Source organism: Dissoconium aciculare (genome assembly GCF_010015565.1).
Source record: "Dissoconium aciculare CBS 342.82 unplaced genomic scaffold K489scaffold_3, whole genome shotgun sequence".
Taxonomy (NCBI): domain Eukaryota; kingdom Fungi; phylum Ascomycota; class Dothideomycetes; order Mycosphaerellales; family Dissoconiaceae; genus Dissoconium; species Dissoconium aciculare.
This window is the reverse complement of record NW_022984953.1, coordinates 1,689,178-1,707,060: the sequence shown is the minus strand read 5'-3', so window position 1 is coordinate 1,707,060 and position 17,883 is coordinate 1,689,178. Positions and strand designations below refer to the sequence as shown.

Sequence of the window (17,883 nt, the reverse complement as noted above, 5' to 3'; positions counted from 1 at the left end):
GGGCAATCACTGGGGAGTTGATAAGAAATTTCAAACCCGGAAAATGATAGACTTGCTTCAAGTTTCGGCGTTGAGAATTTGCAGGAGCGTGGATACCTTGGGCTTCTTGCATCGTTCGTCTTGAGCTTGAGTGCTGGAGGTGGAAGGAGATACTTCTGCCAAAGCTACGCCTCTGGATCCGCTTGGCTTGAGCGAGATCTTGATTGGACCCGGAGGCTGATAGAGCGGAATGTTGGCCAGGGAGTCACTCGGCTTAGCGTAATCTGCAAGCGGACGAAAGTTGCCGTAGCCAGGTAGATTTGTCTCTGTCTTGGTGGAAGAGTTGGTGAAGGATAATCCGGGTGATGTAGGTAGAGTGGAGACAACTGGGTGGTCGCTCGTGAATGTTGTTGAATTAGGCGGCTCGATTTCTTGACGGCCCGTCGGCAGTGCTGCACGACGTTGAGCTGTGAAGATAGCAGAGTTCTGTTCAGGGTCGATGAACGGCTCGTCGTCACGTTGTGGATGAATGAGGAATTCGATTGCTGCCAGATGAAGCATTTGTCCGTCGTCGACCTCTCCCTGCATCCAATCGAGAACACTCTCGATGTCGGCGTAAGACGTGTTGGCGCCAGTCAGATTTTCCTTGATGTACTTGGCGTGGCTCATCCGAAGAGTCTGCCCGCGATCCTCAATAAGCTGATCCTTCTTCCGGCTCTGTCTGCCAGGCCTGGTCACGCTGGCTTCAGCTACTGCTCGATCCCCTCCTAGTCGCTCCAATGCCACGCAGTACTCGCGGTAGCGCTGCTCAGCGGCAGCCTGAAGTTGGATGGTGAATGTCGCTTCTGGCCGCCAGATCTTGAGACATTTAACTTGGTCACGAATGAGCATGAGGTACCAATTAGCCTCTTCATGTGGCTGAACGCCTGCCCGTGCTGTGGCTCTATAACGACCTCGTTGATAGCATGTCCTACACAGCCACCCCCAAACATCATCAGGTATGCTTTTAGTCGAGTTTTTGTTGCGGCCAAAGAAATCACTAACAGCCTTACGGCCCGTGATCGTTCGTTCTCTCGCTGTTTTGTCAAGATTTGTGCATGCTGTGTTGCTACATTGCCAGAGTTGAGGCGCAATGCTTTCTAACTTGGCCCTGGCTGGAGAACGTCTCGTCCTCTTGGAGACGCCTTTCTTGAATACACCACGTGGAGAATCTGCCGTCTGTCGAGGCGCAGCAGCAGCAGCAGCCGCCGGAGGCCTTGACTTTGCCATGATGGCTAGTCGGTGATGAATGAGATGGAATAAGGTTCAGATGTTGATAAAGACAATGTGAAGCAATGCTGTGAGACGTTATCAACAGTGCTCGTACACTTTGTGTCACGAAATGGCTCGCTGCCTAGAGGACACACTGCTTTTATCAGTGAAAGTGAAGTCCTGCCTATTCCGGAAAGTGTCGTTGATTGCTGGCACACGCGTGTTTTCATCATTGAGTCGGACGCGTGACATTGTCGCCAGCTGTCACAGGTGTGGGCGAACAATAGCCGCGCGCGCGTGCCAGCAGTCACGTAACACGCCGACGAGGTCAATCGATTGATGAATGAGTCAATGTGTGGATGAAGGAAGGGAGACGCTGGTGGCTGACTTTCATCCATGTGTTATTGTTGCTGGAAGTCAAAAAGGGATGTGAATAGCGCATTCGGGAACAAAAAATGGATACCTCAAAGCGACAAAGAAACAGAACGGCAATTGTTCTACGTCTTGTTAAGCTTGCGCTACCTTGTGTGGAGCTGCGTTAAAACCAATCACGGATAACTTGGAATGCATTCGTTCCGACAAGTTGAGCGGAATGTTCTTCCTTAAATAGCTTTGCTACGCCGACGGTCGTGTGCAACTTCACTTTCGATGGATGTGTCCGTTAGTTAGCCGTAATTGAGTGTCGATGATAGACTGATTGTTCGATATCTGCAGGAAAATAGGGAGCAGCCGGGATCATTGTTACATTGTTATTTTACAGCCAAACCGCTCCACGCCACGGGGTTCAATACTGGGATTTCAACCCACATAATGCAAGATCAAGCAATCCTCCTGGATCCACGACCCTTTGCAACCATGACCGGCTCTTCGACGGTCTGGGATCGTTGCTCGTGCTCGGCCGCAATCAATCTAAGCCCATCGGTATCAGGGTTCTGCTCAATGCGTCGCGCACTGTAGGCTGCTTCTCGTAGTCTCTTAGTTTCCAATTGCGCACGACGCTCTTCCGTCATCTTCCAGCTGTGCGGAAAGTTGTATTGAGGCTTCGGCTTGGAGTGTCGACGATCTAGCGCAATGTCCTCGAAAGAGTCTGTGGTCGTGTCGTTCGCTTCGCGGATGAGATTTTCAATGGCTGTAGCCAGGAAGCGCTTATTACGAGCCTGCGTGTCGAAGCTGTCGCTACTCATACGAACACTCTTTGTTCCTGAATTGTACCGGACACCCGCAAGTTTTTTGAGTTTCAGAGCGGCTTTCGGCTCCAATTTCAGGTCATGTACACGGAACTCCACAACGACTTTGCGACTCGCTGGATGTGGGTCGCCAAAGTATGTTGTATAGCGCCATCTCAATGGTCTTTTGTCTGTCTTCGGAGGCACAAATGGCTTTGCAAGTCGACCCAATAAAGGCATTTCCCAGGCAGCAAGTCGCATCAGCTCCCGGACCTCCTGATGTTGTTCCAGCTCAGCATAACCAGTGGAGCTCACTTCCGCGACATCGAAGTCTTCGTCAACAGCATCCTCTAAGAGATCGTCGAATGATAATGGGTCCAACGAGGCATGTGATGAGTTTGCTGTAAGGTATCTTGTGTTGTGGTGAAAGGCTCGGCATTGTCGAAATTCCTTCTGCGCTATTGACGTCCTTTGAGGGAGGCGAGTGTCGATCGCTCTTGTAAGTGGGTTGATTTGGCGAGACGGTCGGACCGCGGCCGTCGCCAAACGGTGGCATAAGCGTTCAATTGATGCGGCCATGGTATGTGAATCTTTCTTGTCTGATTGATTTCGCGACGGAGATCATGAGATGTAGTGGTCCGTGCTCACCTCCGGCCCCGGCGTCGGGTCCATGGCCCTGTCCCCCCAATCGCCAGACGCATATTTGAGGATACCTAGGTAGATACCGCATGATGAGAGTGCAGAGATTATTTGCATCTCAATTGACACAGCCACTCTCTCGGGGCATCATTAAATGACCGCTTCCAACATGAAAACATGCTTCGTGACGGTTGGTGCAACAGCCACCTTTAGCGGTCTCATCAAAGCTGTGCTCGCTGCTGATGTCCGCGAGACTCTCGAAAAATTGGGTTATGACAGGCTGCTCGTACAGTATGGACGACACGGTCAAGAACACTACGATGCGTGCTTCAAAAGCATGAGTTCTGATGAGAACAGCAATCTAATCGTCGAAGGCTTCGACCTCGACAAGTCTGGCTTGTCCAGTCACATGAGAGCCGCGAAAGGAACGGCTGATAAGCAAGGTATCGTGATCAGTCACGCCGGTATATGCGCCTCCTCACGAGTTTTCTGCGACGAGCTGTACTGAAACTGACAGGCTCTGGTACCATACTGGATGCTTTACGAATTGCTGTGCCCCTTATTGTCGTGCCGAATGAGGAACTATTAGACAATCATCAGTTTGAATTGGCAGAGGCCTTGGCCGAACAGGGCTATGTTGTCCATGGCAGGCTCATGCAATTATCTGCAGCGATACTCGCTGCTGAGGAACTGAGGAAACGACAGCAATCATGGCCTCCGCCGAATTCTGGGACGACAGCTAAAAGTCTTCGAAATGTCATTGATGAGGAATTGAATCACCTTGATTGATGTAGACTATACTGAGACATAATATTCATGGAATTGAGTATTGTGGTCGTCGTTTAATACATTGAAGGTTCGTAAATATCAAGCAGCGCGCCCTACTATAGATGCTCACAGTAAGCCATTCACTGCAAGCTCTTGTGGCCCAGTAATATGGTCGCAATAATTGAAAGAGTGCGGCGATTTTGTGAAAACCCCCGATGTGTGTGCTCGCTACCTGTCTCATCAGCCCAGAAAATTCATGATCCTCGATATGTCGTGAAGCTCCACGGACTCAAGAGCAGCGGAACATGGTAGTGATCTTCGTCCCTTGATGCGGAAAACTTCAATTCCACTTCTGGCCAGAAGGCCTTGCCTCTTCCAAAATATGCTTCAGTGGCGAAGGTGAGAGCCCACACCATTTGTTCGTCCTCAAACAAGTTCTTCTTCAAGTCCGTGACGAAGTCATTGAGTTCTTTGGAAGCTGGAGCTGTCCAGGCCGTCACACGGCCGTCTTTGTCAGTGACGCCTGACCAGGATACCGTTGCCGCTTCTGCTGGGAACACAAGCCTGAGCTTGGTTTCGATGCCAGCCGCGGGTCGCCCAGCACTGGTGTCAAGCACGTGGCATGTGATGAAAGGTTTCGTAGATTCAGCCATTGGGGGAAGCCTTTGTATTGTAGGAGATCACAGTTCGTGCTGAACGAGCTCCGAGACTTGCTTGAGGAGTTGATTTAGCGACTTGGTTCGATTCAGCAAAGGCAAAGGAGTGATGTGAAAGATACTTCGAAACACGGGCAGACAGCTTAAGCAGCTCTGGCCTATCACATAGTAATGTTGACTTGTAATGTTGCCATTTCCGGGTTTGCTGATAAGGTCAAGGCATGCACAATCCCGCGCTCAAGTACCCGCTTGGCGAGTGCCTTGGTAGGGCGCATGCAATCGTGCATCGCATATCATTCACTGACGTGGGAAATCAAAACCATCGCAACAAATTGCTCCTCAAAATCACCTGCATGCTTGAGCTCATCTAATATTATTCGCTACGCTCTGAAAGTCTACGCTAAAACATGCATGCCGTTCAAAGATTGTAGAGCACGCAAGCCTTCTGTCTCGAAGGCGGCGACCTTCTGCTCGCACCGCCTCCTAAGCTCAGCTTCACTTTGTTCAGCTCGATATCGGATCCATTCCTCCACGCTCATCGACTTCTCGGGGCTCGTGAGGATGCCCGCGGCAACAGCCAGTTGTTGACTCAAACGCCCCGGCGTAGGCTGAGGCGATGCGGTCAAGGCCACGTCTAGATCCACCGCTGACCACGGAACTGTGGACGAAAGATGGGATATTTGTTTGCTCGGGCTGACGCGTGGCTTGACAGGCGAGCGATTAGGAGTACCAGGGGCCAGCGGTATCTTGCTGGGTTTTGAAGGGCTGTTCATGACGGCTGCGATATTGCGCTGTACCAATGATCGTGCGGCTGACTGCGGCTCGTTCTCTTTGTCACTGTATTGCGGACTCGATCCTAAATTGTTCTCTTTGTCACTCCCGCTGGGACTGGCATATGGCTGGGAAAGCAAGTGTGATGCGACGAGAGCCGGATGTATTGTCCGATCATGATGACTCTCAGTATGAATTTCGCGCTCGAGGGCACGAATTTCTTGGCTATCTTTGCTGATTCGATCTTGCAAAGGTGAGGCCTCAAATTCTGCCACAAGTCCGTGCTCAACTGCGATGGCGTCTTGCAGATTCTCATCAGCTGCAATTCGCTCAAGTTCAAGCTCGATTTCTGCTTCATCGTTGTTGTTTTGGTCTGAGTAGATCTCTTGCTCAAAGACAAGATCGGCTTTCGAGCTGGCAGAAGATTTCTTCTTTGTTTTTGACGCTTCTTTGGGAGTTTTCACCGCCTTGCCTTCAGAAGGTCGCTGCGATGCAGACTCTTTGCTCGCGTGTACGAGAGAGTCGTCTTCGATTGCTTCGCTTGGCTTTGGTTTTGGTTTTCGGCCTCGTTTCGCTGGCGCAGCTGGTTTCCCGTCAATGTTCTGGATTTGCGCGGCACCTGATGTGGAGACAAGAGATTTGGGACGGCCATCAGATGTGCGCTTCATGCCAAGTTTGGGTTTCGTCGCCTCCTCGATGGTTGTTGATTCGCCCTCAGCTGGCTCTTCCATCGAGTATTCCAGTTCGTCATGCAATTGATTTGCCACCTCGTCCGATCTCTCCGCCATAAGTAGATAAGCATTCGGTGTCGCTGGCTGTGTGCTGTGTTCGACCCGAGCATCCTCCGGCTGAGACTGCGATTGGGCTTTGCGGCTTCGTCCTTTCTTCTTTGGTACTGCCGCATCTGATGGATCGAACTCGACATTGACAGATTTTGGTGCCTTTACCTTGGTCCCCACCTGGCGGCTTTTCTGAGACTTGGCATTAGAATGCGCCGCAGCCTGCACGTCTTCAGATTCAGAATCTGTTGGCGTTGGCACAGCTAGGCCCAGATCCGGGTACTGAACTGCAACATTGTTCTCCGTAAAATCTTCCATCACACTTGTCTTGCGAATCTTGGAACCCTTGGCTGTAGTTTTGGTTCGCGCTGGCTTCTTTTTGATCGTCTTTAATGCTTCACTCTGGGTTGTAGCGATTGAGAGGCTACTTTCATCCAGATTTGACATGGTTGCGTTTGTATCAAGCTCTGAAAAACTATTCGCCGTACTCGGAACTTCGCTGAGGATGCTCTGCGAACTCAAGCGACCGGCCTTGCTTGCTGTGCTGGATCGAATGGAGGCCTTCCCGCGTTTCGTGGACTTTTTATTCTTGCCGCTCATCGATGACCTTGGATTGTGCTCGAGGAGTTCAAAGAATCTGCAATGCGGGCTTCTCCTCTTGTGCTCTTCTAGCGGATCATCCTTTGGCTCCCAGCCATCGAGACTGAGATCGCAGTAGAAGCATGTAACACCGTCATTGGCCTCGTCTACGTTCGGATTCGGATCCCATGACCATCCCGCCTCAACCATTTTTGCTATCTTGCATTTCCATCCTTTTTTAGACTCGTGTGGCCAGCCTCCAGCGAATGTGAACGTTGATTGTCTCGCACCGACCATGTCATCCGACATCGGATCTCGATGTTCAGGCTCCTGCGATGAGCCTGGGCCGCGCGACACGCCGATGGCTCTCGCATAACCGCAATTGCTCGAGTGACCAAGATGCTCCTCAACGGCATTGTCGGACTCCTCCCAGGCGTTCAAGGTGACGCCGCACATAAAGCACTTTACATTGTCGTCTGAATCTTCGGTTGGCTGGTAGAAGAATCCGGCTCTTGCTAGCTGAACTACGAGTTAGTCGCATTCTTTAGCGAGTAAGAAAACCAGCTCAACATACTTGTTCTGGCGCTGGAAGAGTATGCGGCCATTCAATAGTACCGGCCTTTTTCTTTGCTGTTTGCGAACTGGCTCGTCGCTTACTTAGTTGGTGCGGAAGTAGGAATGTGTCCAATCGTACAGAGTACGACTGCATATCGAACGAGGGACCCGTATGAGCCATGTTGAGCAGTGATTGCTTGAGTGTAATGCTGAGAAGGGTGGAAATATTCTCCGCGCAGCATGGCACACGCAAGATATGCGTATGTAAACAACCGATGACAACATTGGTCGTGTTGAGTGGTGCAGCGCGCCAGTTTGCGCCGGACTGACGCGGCGCCACGTGATCGCAACAACAACAATCGAGTTTCAAGGGTTCAAGAAATGTATGGGCACAGGGCCAGGGCTGACGATATGCACTCCCGGGCTAGAGCTTCTATAGCCGGAAGCTGACAAGCTCTAGTGGCCCGTTGCGATCTACCGAATGTCCACTCGATTAAATAACTTTGGGATGCGCCATTTCTGCATTGTAGCAAATCACTCCTTTAACCACACTCGAAACCTGTGCAGCGCTGATACAATACTCCAACTGACGACACTCCCTCAACCAATCATGGCGACCAAATACACCTAACATTGATCGCTCCTAACCTCGCTTGATGTCCCGGACCTAAAACACAAACGCAACGATGTCATTACCCAGGCTGGCTGTACGTCCAATGCCATCTGGCTAGCTGCGCAATTCATTCACACAATGCTGATCGGGTCCTAGGCCTCGTCAATCTTCCATTCTCTAGTGGGCGCCAATTCTTTTCTTCTCGGACAAGCGGCCTGGCACTACCGACCATCGGTGCTCCGCGGTCTGACGGAGTCTGAGCTGCGTCGCCAACAGTCTCGACACGAGCATACATCTACCAGATCTTATTCCCATTCGTCACCGTCTGAATCTCCTTCCTCCGTAGGAAAACCACACGGAAGCTCAACTTGGCATGAGAAACGCACCTCCGTAAATTCCGCTTCGTCGCAGTCCACAGAATCTAAAGCATCCCCGAGCGACGATGTTGCTCAACACTCTTTACCTGTAGATTGGGAAGATGACACAGATTACAATATTAGCAGTTTCAAAGATCTGCCTCATCGATTCTTCGGTCACAACCAACACATACGGATAAACGAGGATTTCAAAGAGTCGTTGAGACAAGTTCTCTGGCAATTCAAGGCACCCATTCGCTACGCCTTCGCCTATGGCTCTGGAGTGTTTGGGCAGAAGTCTTCGGGCGGCAACACTGCTGATGCGTTGAGTCCCCATCCAAACCCCCCTAAAGCTGTTCAAGAATGGCAGAAAGGAGGAGCCAAGGTCATCGACTTCGTTTTCGGAGTGAGCCACACCCAACACTGGCATAGTCTGAATTTAGCCCAACACCCAGACCATTACTCTGGTTTGAAGTGGTTGCCCAACAGTTCAGCAATAGTGTCGCACATGCAGGATGACTGGGGAGCTGGCCTGTACTACAACCCTTACATCACCGTAAACGGCATCATGATCAAATATGGTGTTGTGAACCTGGACACCTTAGCCCGCGATTTGAGTGAATGGGATACCCTGTACCTTGCTGGACGTCTGCAGAAGCCCGTCAAGATTTTGAGGGACGATCCTCGAATTCGACTAGCAAATCAGGTCAATTTGATCTCAGCCCTCCGGACTGCGCTTCTCATGCTTCCAGAGTACTTCACAGAGCGGCAATTGTACGAGCGTATCGCCGGTCTTTCATACCTTGGAGATCCTAGAATGAGCTCTCTACTCGCGTCTGAGAGCCCGAACAAGGTTTCGAATATCGTCGGGGCGCAGCTTCCAGGCTTTCGTCAGCTTTACGTCCCACTAATCGACAACATGCCCAACATCAGCTTCAACGATTCCCGCACTCCTGATTATCATTCGTGGGAGAAAGAGGACGCCATTAGGCACACTGGCACCAATCACAAACTAGACAATGTTCTTGGTGGAGAGGAAGGTTTAAAGCTCAGTCAAGACATGGATCCGATCAAGCGTGGTAACATGGTGAGACGCTTGCCGAAGGCCTTCAGACGAAAGCTTTACTACCAATACAAGCAAAAATTCCAAATCCCAGGAAGCGCATTTTCCGACATTTTGCAGGAGTCGCAGGACGACGATCCCACAGGTTTCGGGCGGCGTGAGGGCGGCGACTTCGAGCGACGAATTGCCCAGGACGACAATCTGCCGCACGAGATGGCCCGAGGGGTACGATCAACGGTCTCATGGCCTGCGTCGATGCAGACTATCAAGGGTGTTTTCACATCAGGAGTGGGCAGGTCCTGGAAATATGTGCAGGAGAAACGGTCGAAAGGTCGGGCAAAGCCGTCCAACGCTGATGACGGTCGAGCAGGGATGGAAAGTGAAGCCTCGAAGAAGGCTGAGTAGCACATAATCCAATAAAAAAGTACAACACGAGTTGATGTTTACGACCACGCCCGCCTCAGGTCTCGTTGCTTGGTTCGCTGAGCGGCAACAGCCAATGCGGGAGCCAATGTGTGCTGTTTGCCGTATGTGTACACTGGGTTCATGAATAGATTTATTACCCCTCAAGTCTGTAAAACTCGATGACGTCGACCAGGGTTTGCAGCGGCGTCGACACCCTCCACTCTTCCCTTGCGCATATCCGCATGGTGATGGACCGTTCCCAAAAGGTACCGTCGGTACACCCGATCTGTATGCGCAAGTTTCTGCCAACAGTCAAACATTACTCCCTTTCAAAAGCCAGGACACAGTGTGTGTCTAGGCAAGTGGTTTCACAGAAATGTTATCTTGACTAAAGTTGACCCTACTCCAGGAATGTGTCGAAGTCGCTGTGTTTGCAGCTTGCCAACCCGAGCGGATGGTCAGAGCTTTTAAGACCTCTGCCATTTTCCGCGCCAGCTCCGAGTCCTGAACTTTACTCCCACCACTTGAACTACCGGACTGATCCAATGCCGGCATCGACATGACCGATCGTAAGGGCGCGTACGGCGCAGCCTCAAACAACGATGCGTCGTTTCGACGTACTTGGGATCGCGAGGAATATGCAGCCAAAGCGGCTGAACGCGAAAAGAAAATAAAAGAGGAGGGCAAAGCCAGGTACGAAGCAGCCGTCGCCGGCAAGAAATACGTCCGCCGCGCTTCCACGCCCCCTGATGCTCACGACACCGAGGCTCGCAAGGCGAGACTGAATGTTGCGGAACAAATTGGTAAAACGACAATCGTTCCCGCTGGCGCGTCCCAGGGAAAGCGGGGGAAAGGCGCTGGTTTCTACTGTGATGCTTGCGATCTTACATACAAAGACAATCTGCAATTTGTGGATCACTTGAATAGTAGGCAGCATTTGATCGCTACGGGAGAGACTGGCCAAGTCAAAACTGCCACCTTGGAAGAGGTCAAGGAGCGTTTCGAGTACCTGAAGCGCAAGCGCGACGAGGAGATGGCCCGAGATACCGTGGACCTGTCAACGAGGATCGCCATTGCAACAGAGCAAGATGAGAAGTTGCGCGAGGAACGCAGGCAACGGCGCAGTGAGAAACGACGCAAGAACAAAGTTGGTCCAGACGTGCAAGATGTGAAGGTGGAAGGCTGAAAGGACTATCTGCCGAAGGCCGGACTTGTCCTTGACTTTCAATTCCTGACCTCTAAACAGTTGACACTTATTGCAGCCCGGACGGACATATGGCTAGTTTGCGCAAGCGACTTGACTCATTTATGCCACAACATCAATATCTGAGCTGGATTTGGGCAATGTCTGGAAGCCCGACGCCATGCCACTGACAAGACATGCGCGGAATGAATTTAGCAATATTTTCGGGCTAGCCCATTGTGCGAGTTTAGGCAGCAAACGCCGTGATGATCCCTGTTTCCCTCTCGAAAGAAGAATTTGAAGAACTCCGTGCGGAACTCTTTTCTGACATGGGTGCAGGTTTGAGCGGCTGCATATAGCTCAGAGCGACTCTACACGAAGTCGCTGACTAGACATCCAATACGACAAAATCGTCATTCACTTCTTGGATGCTCATGTGAACACACCTGCAATTATCATGGTTATTTGTAATAGCAGCATAACGAGAAGTTATTGATGCGATCTTACGCAAGTACAGTATGGCAGATATGTTCTGTGAATGTAATCTTCCAGCATTCAGCCACGATGCAACCACTTTGTGCCGTTCACGGTAATCTCAAGTTATCGCCGCAGACCCTTCGAACACGCGCGCTCGGCTGTACCCGTCACGCGTCACCTGCGACGTAAGTAAATAAACACTACCTAGGTATGTGGACATTTGCGAGATGGAGTCTCTGAGAATCAGTACACAAATGGCTTGATGCCAGACTCGAGCAGCCGTTCTGACACCTTTTACAGACACGCCACTGCGCTGTTCTGTCGCGCACTTGTTTGCGCGTTCAATCGATTTACTCTATTGATGTCAACGCGAACAGCTGAAGCCTAATCTCCTGTGTCTCTCGACCTTCAGGGTAAAGTGAGACAACCTAGCCACCATGGACGACTCTATGGACGTGTCTGCCTTCGAAGTTGATGCCTCAAGCGACTTCGAGGTTCCAACCAAAGCGGTGAGTCATGCTTCACGACCTATGTACAATCATTACATGCTGAACAAGATCAGAAGGCAAAAGCGCCCGCAAAGGCAAAAGCGCCCGCAAAGAAAGCTGCAGCACCCAAACCCAAACCCAAACCCACAAAACCATCAACACTCGCAAAGCCCGCAAAAGCTGCGCCGAAGACCAAAAAACGCGCGAAGCCGGAATCTGACGAAGAGAACTCCGACGTAGAGGCTGCGTCCATTCACGATGATACACTACTCTCAAACACACCTCCTTCAGCGAAGAAACAGAAAAAAGCACCCGTGTCGAAAAAGGCAGCGGCAGCGCCGCTCGCTGAACTTGAGAACGAAGCGTCGGTGCCGGTCACCAAATCGCAAAAGGACGCGACAGAAAAATACCAGAAGCTCACACAGCTTGAGCACATCCTCCTGCGTCCGGACACATATATTGGCTCTGTGGAGTACACCACTGAGCAGCTATGGGTCTACAATTCGGAGACTGAGTTGATGGAGAATCGTAAAGTTAGCTTTGTCCCGGGTTTGTACAAGATATTCGACGAAATTTTGGTGAACGCGGCAGACAATAAGCAAAATGACAAGAATATGAACGAGCTTCGGGTGACAGTCGACGCCGAGAAAGGCTCCATATCCGTCAAGAACAATGGACGCGGTATTCCCATCGAGATTCATGGCACCGAAGGTATATACATTCCCGAGCTGATCTTTGGTCATCTTCTCACCTCTTCCAACTATGACGACAAGGAAGCCAAGGTCACCGGTGGTCGAAATGGATACGGTGCCAAACTCACCAACATCTACAGCAAGGAGTTCCAGCTCGACACCGTCGATTCTCGAACCAAACAACGATATCGGCAGACCTGGCGCAAGAACATGTCCGTTAAGGAGCCGGCGAAAATCGACAAGGTTAAAGGCGGCGACGACTACACGCAAATCACATTCAAACCCGACTTTGAAAAGTTCGGCATGAATAACATGGATGCAGACTTCGAAGCCCTAGTCAAGCGACGGGTCTACGACATGGCAGGTACTTGCACTGGCGTCAAGGTATACTTGAATGGAGAGCGCATCAAGATTTCCAAATTTAAGCAATACATGGAAATGTACACAAAGGCCATCAAGACCGAAAGCCTTACAAAACAAGAGGAGGGAGCAACGCCCGAACAAGTCATCATCATCGACAACCCACACGAGCGGTGGGAAATCGGATTTGCAGTATCTGACGGATCATTCCAGCAAGTCTCATTTGTCAATTCCATTGCAACGACAGCTGGCGGTTCGCATGTCAACTACATTGCGGATCAAATCTGTGACAAGCTCGAAGAAGTTGTGAACAAAAAGAACAAAGGTGGCGTCAAGCTGAAGAAAGCGCAGATTCGGAATCACATATTTCTTTTCGTACGGTGCATGATTGTGAACCCGGCCTTTTCCTCGCAGACTAAGGAGCAGCTGACTACGAAGCCGAGCGCCTTCGGCAGTAAGCCGCAAGTGAGCGAAAAGTTCCTCAAAGCCATTGAAAAGACAGAGGCTGTCAGCAACATCATCGAGTTCGCCTTGAAAAAGGCGGATAAAGTCCTGGCCAAATCTGATGGATCACGCCGTCAGAGGATGAATGACGTGAAGCTCACCGATGCGAACAAGGCTGGTACTAAAGACGGATACAAATGCACTCTGATCCTGACCGAAGGTGACTCTGCTGTCGGTCTTGCGTTGGCTGGTCGTGCCGTTGTCGACTCTGATCTTTTTGGAGTATTCCCTCTCCGAGGAAAATTGCTCAATGTGCGTGACGCCTCGATCGATCAAATTTCCAAGAATTCTGAGATCCAGAACATCAAAAAGTTCATGGGTTTGCAACACAAAAAAGAATACACAGACACGAAGAGTCTCCGATATGGTCATTTGATGATCATGACCGATCAGGATCACGACGGATCTCACATTAAGGGTCTCCTTATCAACTTCCTACAAGTGCAGTTCCCTTCTTTGCTCAAAATTCCTGGATTCTTACTCGAATTCATTACCCCGATCGTCAAAGTCTGGAAGGGTGACGTTAAGAAGCCCAAGGAAAAGCACACCTTCTTCACCATGCCTGAATACGAAGCATGGCGGCAACAGCCGGGCCACAGCGGAAGCTCATGGGACCATAAGTATCTCAAGGGGTTGGGAACTTCGGACAACAGAGATGCTCAGATTTACTTTGCTGATCTCGACAAGCACTTGAAAGAATTCCATGCTATGCAGGATGGTGAGCCAGAGCTCATCGATCTTGCATTTTCAAAGAAGAAAGCCGATGCACGTAAAGTCTGGCTGCAAAACTTTGTGCCTGGAACTTATCTCGATATGAATGCGTCCAACCGGATTTCGTACGACGATTTCATCAACAAGGAATTGATTTTGTTCTCGATGGCGGACAATCTGCGTTCAATTCCCTCAGTCCTCGATGGTTTCAAGCCTGGACAGCGTAAGGTCTTGTACACGTGTTTGAACAAGAACTTGAGAAAGGATGCAAAGGTCGTCGAGCTGGCAGGTCTAGTCTCCGGCCAGACCGCGTATGCATATGGTGATACTTCCTTGCAGCAAACAATTACTGGAATGGCGCAGACCTTCGTAGGCTCGAACAACATCAACACCCTGGAACCCAGTGGCAACTACGGTTCCCGGTTGCAAGGAGGAAAAGATGCAGCCAGCGCTCGTTACATCTACACGAGACTCTCCCCCTTCGCCCGTCGCATTTTCATGCAATCTGATGATGCGCTACTGACGTACAACACTGACGATGGCAAGACGATCGAGCCTGAAACGTATCTGCCCATTGTGCCCATGGTCTTGATCAACGGTGCTGACGGCATCGGCACTGGGTGGAGCACATCAATTCCCAACTATCGCCCCGAAGACGTGATTGAGAACCTCAAGCGTCGCATGCAAGGCTCGAAGGAGGATATGCTGCCAATGAAGCCTTGGTTCCGAGGCTGGACCGGCGAGACCGAGCAAATTGCCGAGGACAAGTTCAAATTTGCTGGCACCATCACCAAAACCGGGGACACGGAAGTGACTGTTTCTGAATTGCCCGTGCGATACTGGACCCAAGATTTCAAGGACAAATTAGAAGAGATCCTAAAAGCCGAAAAATCGCCGTCGTGGATCAAGGACTACACCGAGTACAACACCCCAGAACGTGTCAACTTCATCATCAAGGTCGAGGAGAAGAAGCTGAGGGAGAACGAGGACAAGCTGGAGGAGCTTTTCAAATTGGCAAAGACCATGACAACCAGCAATCTCGTAGCCTTTGATGCGCAAGGCAGAATTCAGAAGTATGCAACACCATTGGACATCATGGAAGAATTCTACCAAGTGCGACTTCAGGCGTATCACAAGCGCAAGAGCTTCCTGCTCAGCGAGATGCAGCGCGTACTTGTGAAACTGACGAATCAAGCACGCTTCGTGAAAATGATTATTGACGGGAAGCTTGTGATCAGCAAGAAGAAGAAGACCGCACTTGTGGCAGAATTGCAAAAGCTCGATTTCACACGCATTCCCAAAGTTGCTGTCATCAAGAAGAAGGGAGAAGACGAGGAAATAGCCGACGAAGACAACGAAGACGATAGTGAGGCAGATGCTGCTGCGGGCGCCAGTGACTACGATTACCTGCTAAGCATGCCTATCTGGTCGCTGACACAAGAGCGCGTGCAGAAGCTGCTCAATCAAATCGGCGACAAAGAAGACGAGCTCACTGCCCTCACTGGCAGATCCGTGCAGGATCTTTGGAACGAGGATCTTGACGAACTGCTCAAGGAGTGGCACACGCAATTGGAAGAAGAAGCTAAGCTGGACCGGAAGGTCCGCGCTAAGGGACGTCGTGCATCGACCAAGTTGGGTATTGGTGCCAAAGGTGGCAAGAAACGAAAAGGCGACGACAGCGACTTCGATGAGGATTTCACCGTGCCTAAGAAGAAGAAGCCCGCCGTCAAGTCAACAGGCGCGGCAGGCTTGTTGGCAATCAAGACAGAGCCGAAACCGGCAGGCGTCTACAATTTGATCGATGGCGTTGAAGAGCCAATTGTCAATGCTATCGAGCAGAAGCCAGTCGTCGCACCACTTGCGGATCGTCAGACTACTCTCGATACTGCTTTTGGCTCCGCAATTGACACCAAGACAAGCTTGCCTATCAAAGCACTTGCAAAGCGAGCTGCAACGAAGAAGACCGTCAAGTTGGATGAGGATGATGACGACGAAGATGACCATTTCGCTGCTGTCGCGGCAGAAGCAGCTGCAAAGCCTGCCCGCGCGGGAAGAGCTGTGGCCCGCAAAGTATACACTATCGACAAGGACTCCGACGATGAAATGTCATCCGACGAAGGCGATAACTTGCTTGACGACGTCAGTGCAATGGTGAAGGGCATCGGCAGTGGCAGTGCCGGGGGGCCGACGCGTCTGTTCCACCCGCCATCAGCGGCGCAAGATCTCGCCTCACGAGCAGTCATGCCGAAGTCAAAGAAGCCTTCCGCGGGCATTGAGATTTCTGATGACGAGACGGACTGGGGGACACTGGCACAGAACTCACCGCAGAAAGCGGCACATCGGACCATGCTATCCGAAGACGAGGACACAATGGAGGTTGACATTGCCAAACCTGTTCCAAAAGTCGCGGCCGCGGCGAAAGCCAAAACAGTGCCCAAGGCTAAGGCAAGAGAAGCTCCGGCTCTCAAGCCCAAGAAAGCAGCCAGTGCGTCTTCGGCTCTGGCCGCTCTGGCCAAACCCTCTGCGCTCTCGCCTGCAGCCAAGGCCTACGCTGCAAAGAAGGGAAGCCTACCAAGCAAGGTCGCCACGACTGCCGCTAAGAAACAGCCCGTCCTCGATTCTTCTGATGCCGAAGACAATGCTGTCGACCGCTTGGCTAATGAAATTCTCAGTGAGGTCGATGACGAAGACGAGAGTCTGATCAAGCCCGTCGCTCGTCCCGCTCGTCGCGCTGCAGCTGCGAAAGCGAAGTCGAAGTATATTGCTGACGAGGATGACGAGGACGAGGATGAATCGGAGGCCAGTTTCGAAGAGGATGACAGTGAATTGTAGAGCATCGCGTTTTATGCAGATTCGATCGAATCGACTGCGATGTGTTGTGCGTTTGTATTCATGTTTTTGAGTGACCCCAGATGGGGATTACAGTACTTCAGCGTGACAATTGTAACCAGGCTGTAGAGACAGGATTCAAATTTGATGCTCTTCACTTTGCCGCACTGGTGATGATTTTTGAGCAGACAAGAAGCGGTTCAGGTACACTTGATCACTCCAATGCGCAAGTGATGACAGAGACTCTCGGCCAGTGCATGCTGGGAATCGTGTACATGCACAATGATGCTTGAGGGCAAACCCAGCAGCATGCATCTTGTCCATATCTCACAGCTCGCACGCTCGTTGTGTTGACTTACGTTCTCCATCTCAAAGCACAGCAAAATCACATTACACCTGCGGAGCATAAGCTTTGCGATCTTTTACTCAACACATGTACTGAAAATATGATTCAAGAGTTTATTTCTGGATTAAAAAAACTTATCGGATAGATCTGTCTCTACACCTAGCTAATTTGGTTTGGAGATTTCGTTTCTGAAAATGACAAGTTCTGGTGGCAAGATTGGCGGCCGAGTCTGGATCGCAAATCTCGTACTGCGCTTGTTTTGTTACTGTGTGGCTCTTAAGCACCAGAAAGATCCCACTTGGAGTTCTAGAGATAGTCTGTATGCATGTATATATGTATATAGAGCATATTAAAATAAACTGGGACGTGGATTAACGTACCCTACTACCGAGCCGGTCACACTACCGAGCCGGTCAAGTTTCCGTCCAATGTGCCTTTGACGACTTATTGCAATTACAATATTATAGCTATACTAATAACGACACCAGTATTACAAAGTACAGGTTCTACAGTTATGCTCAAATGAACCACATCTACTACACCTGCTTGGTGCTTTTGTACGAGCACGTTTTGGCTGCTCAATTAGTAATGCTGAATCAATATTCTCAGCATTATTCTGCAATTGCTCCGCAACTACCTCGTTCTGAATAGACTCCTGCCCTTGCTGAACAGTCATTGATCCTCCCCGCTGGATGTATCCTTTTCGACGGGCT

General features: G+C 50.6%; 8 protein-coding genes across 8 annotated transcripts; 4 read left to right on the top strand and 4 right to left on the bottom strand.

Annotated features, from left to right (window-relative positions):
- Positions 1–486: 486 nt before the first annotated feature.
- K489DRAFT_305506 (uncharacterized protein) lies at positions 487–1,101 on the bottom strand (the record flags this gene model as incomplete). The annotated part of the gene is made up of 1 exon (XM_033600539.1): positions 487–1,101. A coding segment is annotated over one exon (615 nt), but the record flags the coding sequence as incomplete, so codon positions are not given.
- Positions 1,102–2,132: 1,031 nt separating this feature from the next.
- On the bottom strand, positions 2,133–2,717 carry K489DRAFT_304220 (uncharacterized protein; the record flags this gene model as incomplete). The annotated part of the gene is made up of 1 exon (XM_033600505.1): positions 2,133–2,717. A coding segment is annotated over one exon (585 nt), but the record flags the coding sequence as incomplete, so codon positions are not given.
- Positions 2,718–3,204: 487 nt separating this feature from the next.
- On the top strand, positions 3,205–3,824 carry K489DRAFT_408083 (glycosyltransferase family 1 protein; the record flags this gene model as incomplete). Its single annotated transcript, XM_033607432.1, has 2 exons — positions 3,205–3,499; positions 3,553–3,824. 2 exons carry the CDS (start codon positions 3,205–3,207, stop codon positions 3,822–3,824), a joined length of 567 nt encoding a protein of 188 aa, XP_033462456.1.
- K489DRAFT_377966 (Hydroxyisourate hydrolase) lies at positions 3,813–4,652 on the bottom strand. The gene has a single exon (XM_033604284.1). It carries the CDS (start codon positions 4,454–4,456, stop codon positions 4,058–4,060), a length of 399 nt encoding a protein of 132 aa, XP_033462455.1. The 5' UTR covers positions 4,457–4,652; the 3' UTR covers positions 3,813–4,057.
- Positions 4,653–4,786: 134 nt separating this feature from the next.
- On the bottom strand, positions 4,787–7,404 carry K489DRAFT_377965 (uncharacterized protein). The gene is made up of 2 exons (XM_033604283.1): positions 7,163–7,404; positions 4,787–7,107 (listed from the first exon to the last, which is right to left on the bottom strand). Exons 1-2 carry the CDS (start codon positions 7,322–7,324, stop codon positions 4,855–4,857), a joined length of 2,415 nt encoding a protein of 804 aa, XP_033462454.1. The 5' UTR covers positions 7,325–7,404; the 3' UTR covers positions 4,787–4,854.
- A 249-nt stretch (positions 7,405–7,653) lies between these two features.
- On the top strand, positions 7,654–9,580 carry K489DRAFT_352906 (mitochondrial matrix Mmp37; the record flags this gene model as incomplete). Its single annotated transcript, XM_033602478.1, has 2 exons — positions 7,654–7,850; positions 7,913–9,580. Exons 1-2 carry the CDS (start codon positions 7,830–7,832, stop codon positions 9,578–9,580), a joined length of 1,689 nt encoding a protein of 562 aa, XP_033462453.1. The 5' UTR covers positions 7,654–7,829.
- Positions 9,581–9,872: 292 nt separating this feature from the next.
- Positions 9,873–11,176, top strand: K489DRAFT_157143 (uncharacterized protein). Its single transcript, XM_033599270.1, has 2 exons — positions 9,873–9,938; positions 9,990–11,176. The coding sequence occupies exon 2, from the start codon at positions 10,140–10,142 to the stop codon at positions 10,764–10,766; it is 627 nt and encodes a 208-aa protein (XP_033462452.1). The 5' UTR covers positions 9,873–9,938; positions 9,990–10,139; the 3' UTR covers positions 10,767–11,176.
- A 501-nt stretch (positions 11,177–11,677) lies between these two features.
- K489DRAFT_368578 (type II DNA topoisomerase) lies at positions 11,678–16,827 on the top strand (the record flags this gene model as incomplete). The annotated part of the gene is made up of 2 exons (XM_033602967.1): positions 11,678–11,749; positions 11,803–16,827. The coding sequence occupies 2 exons, from the start codon at positions 11,678–11,680 to the stop codon at positions 16,825–16,827; spliced, it is 5,097 nt and encodes a 1,698-aa protein (XP_033462451.1).
- Positions 16,828–17,883: the final 1,056 nt, after the last annotated feature.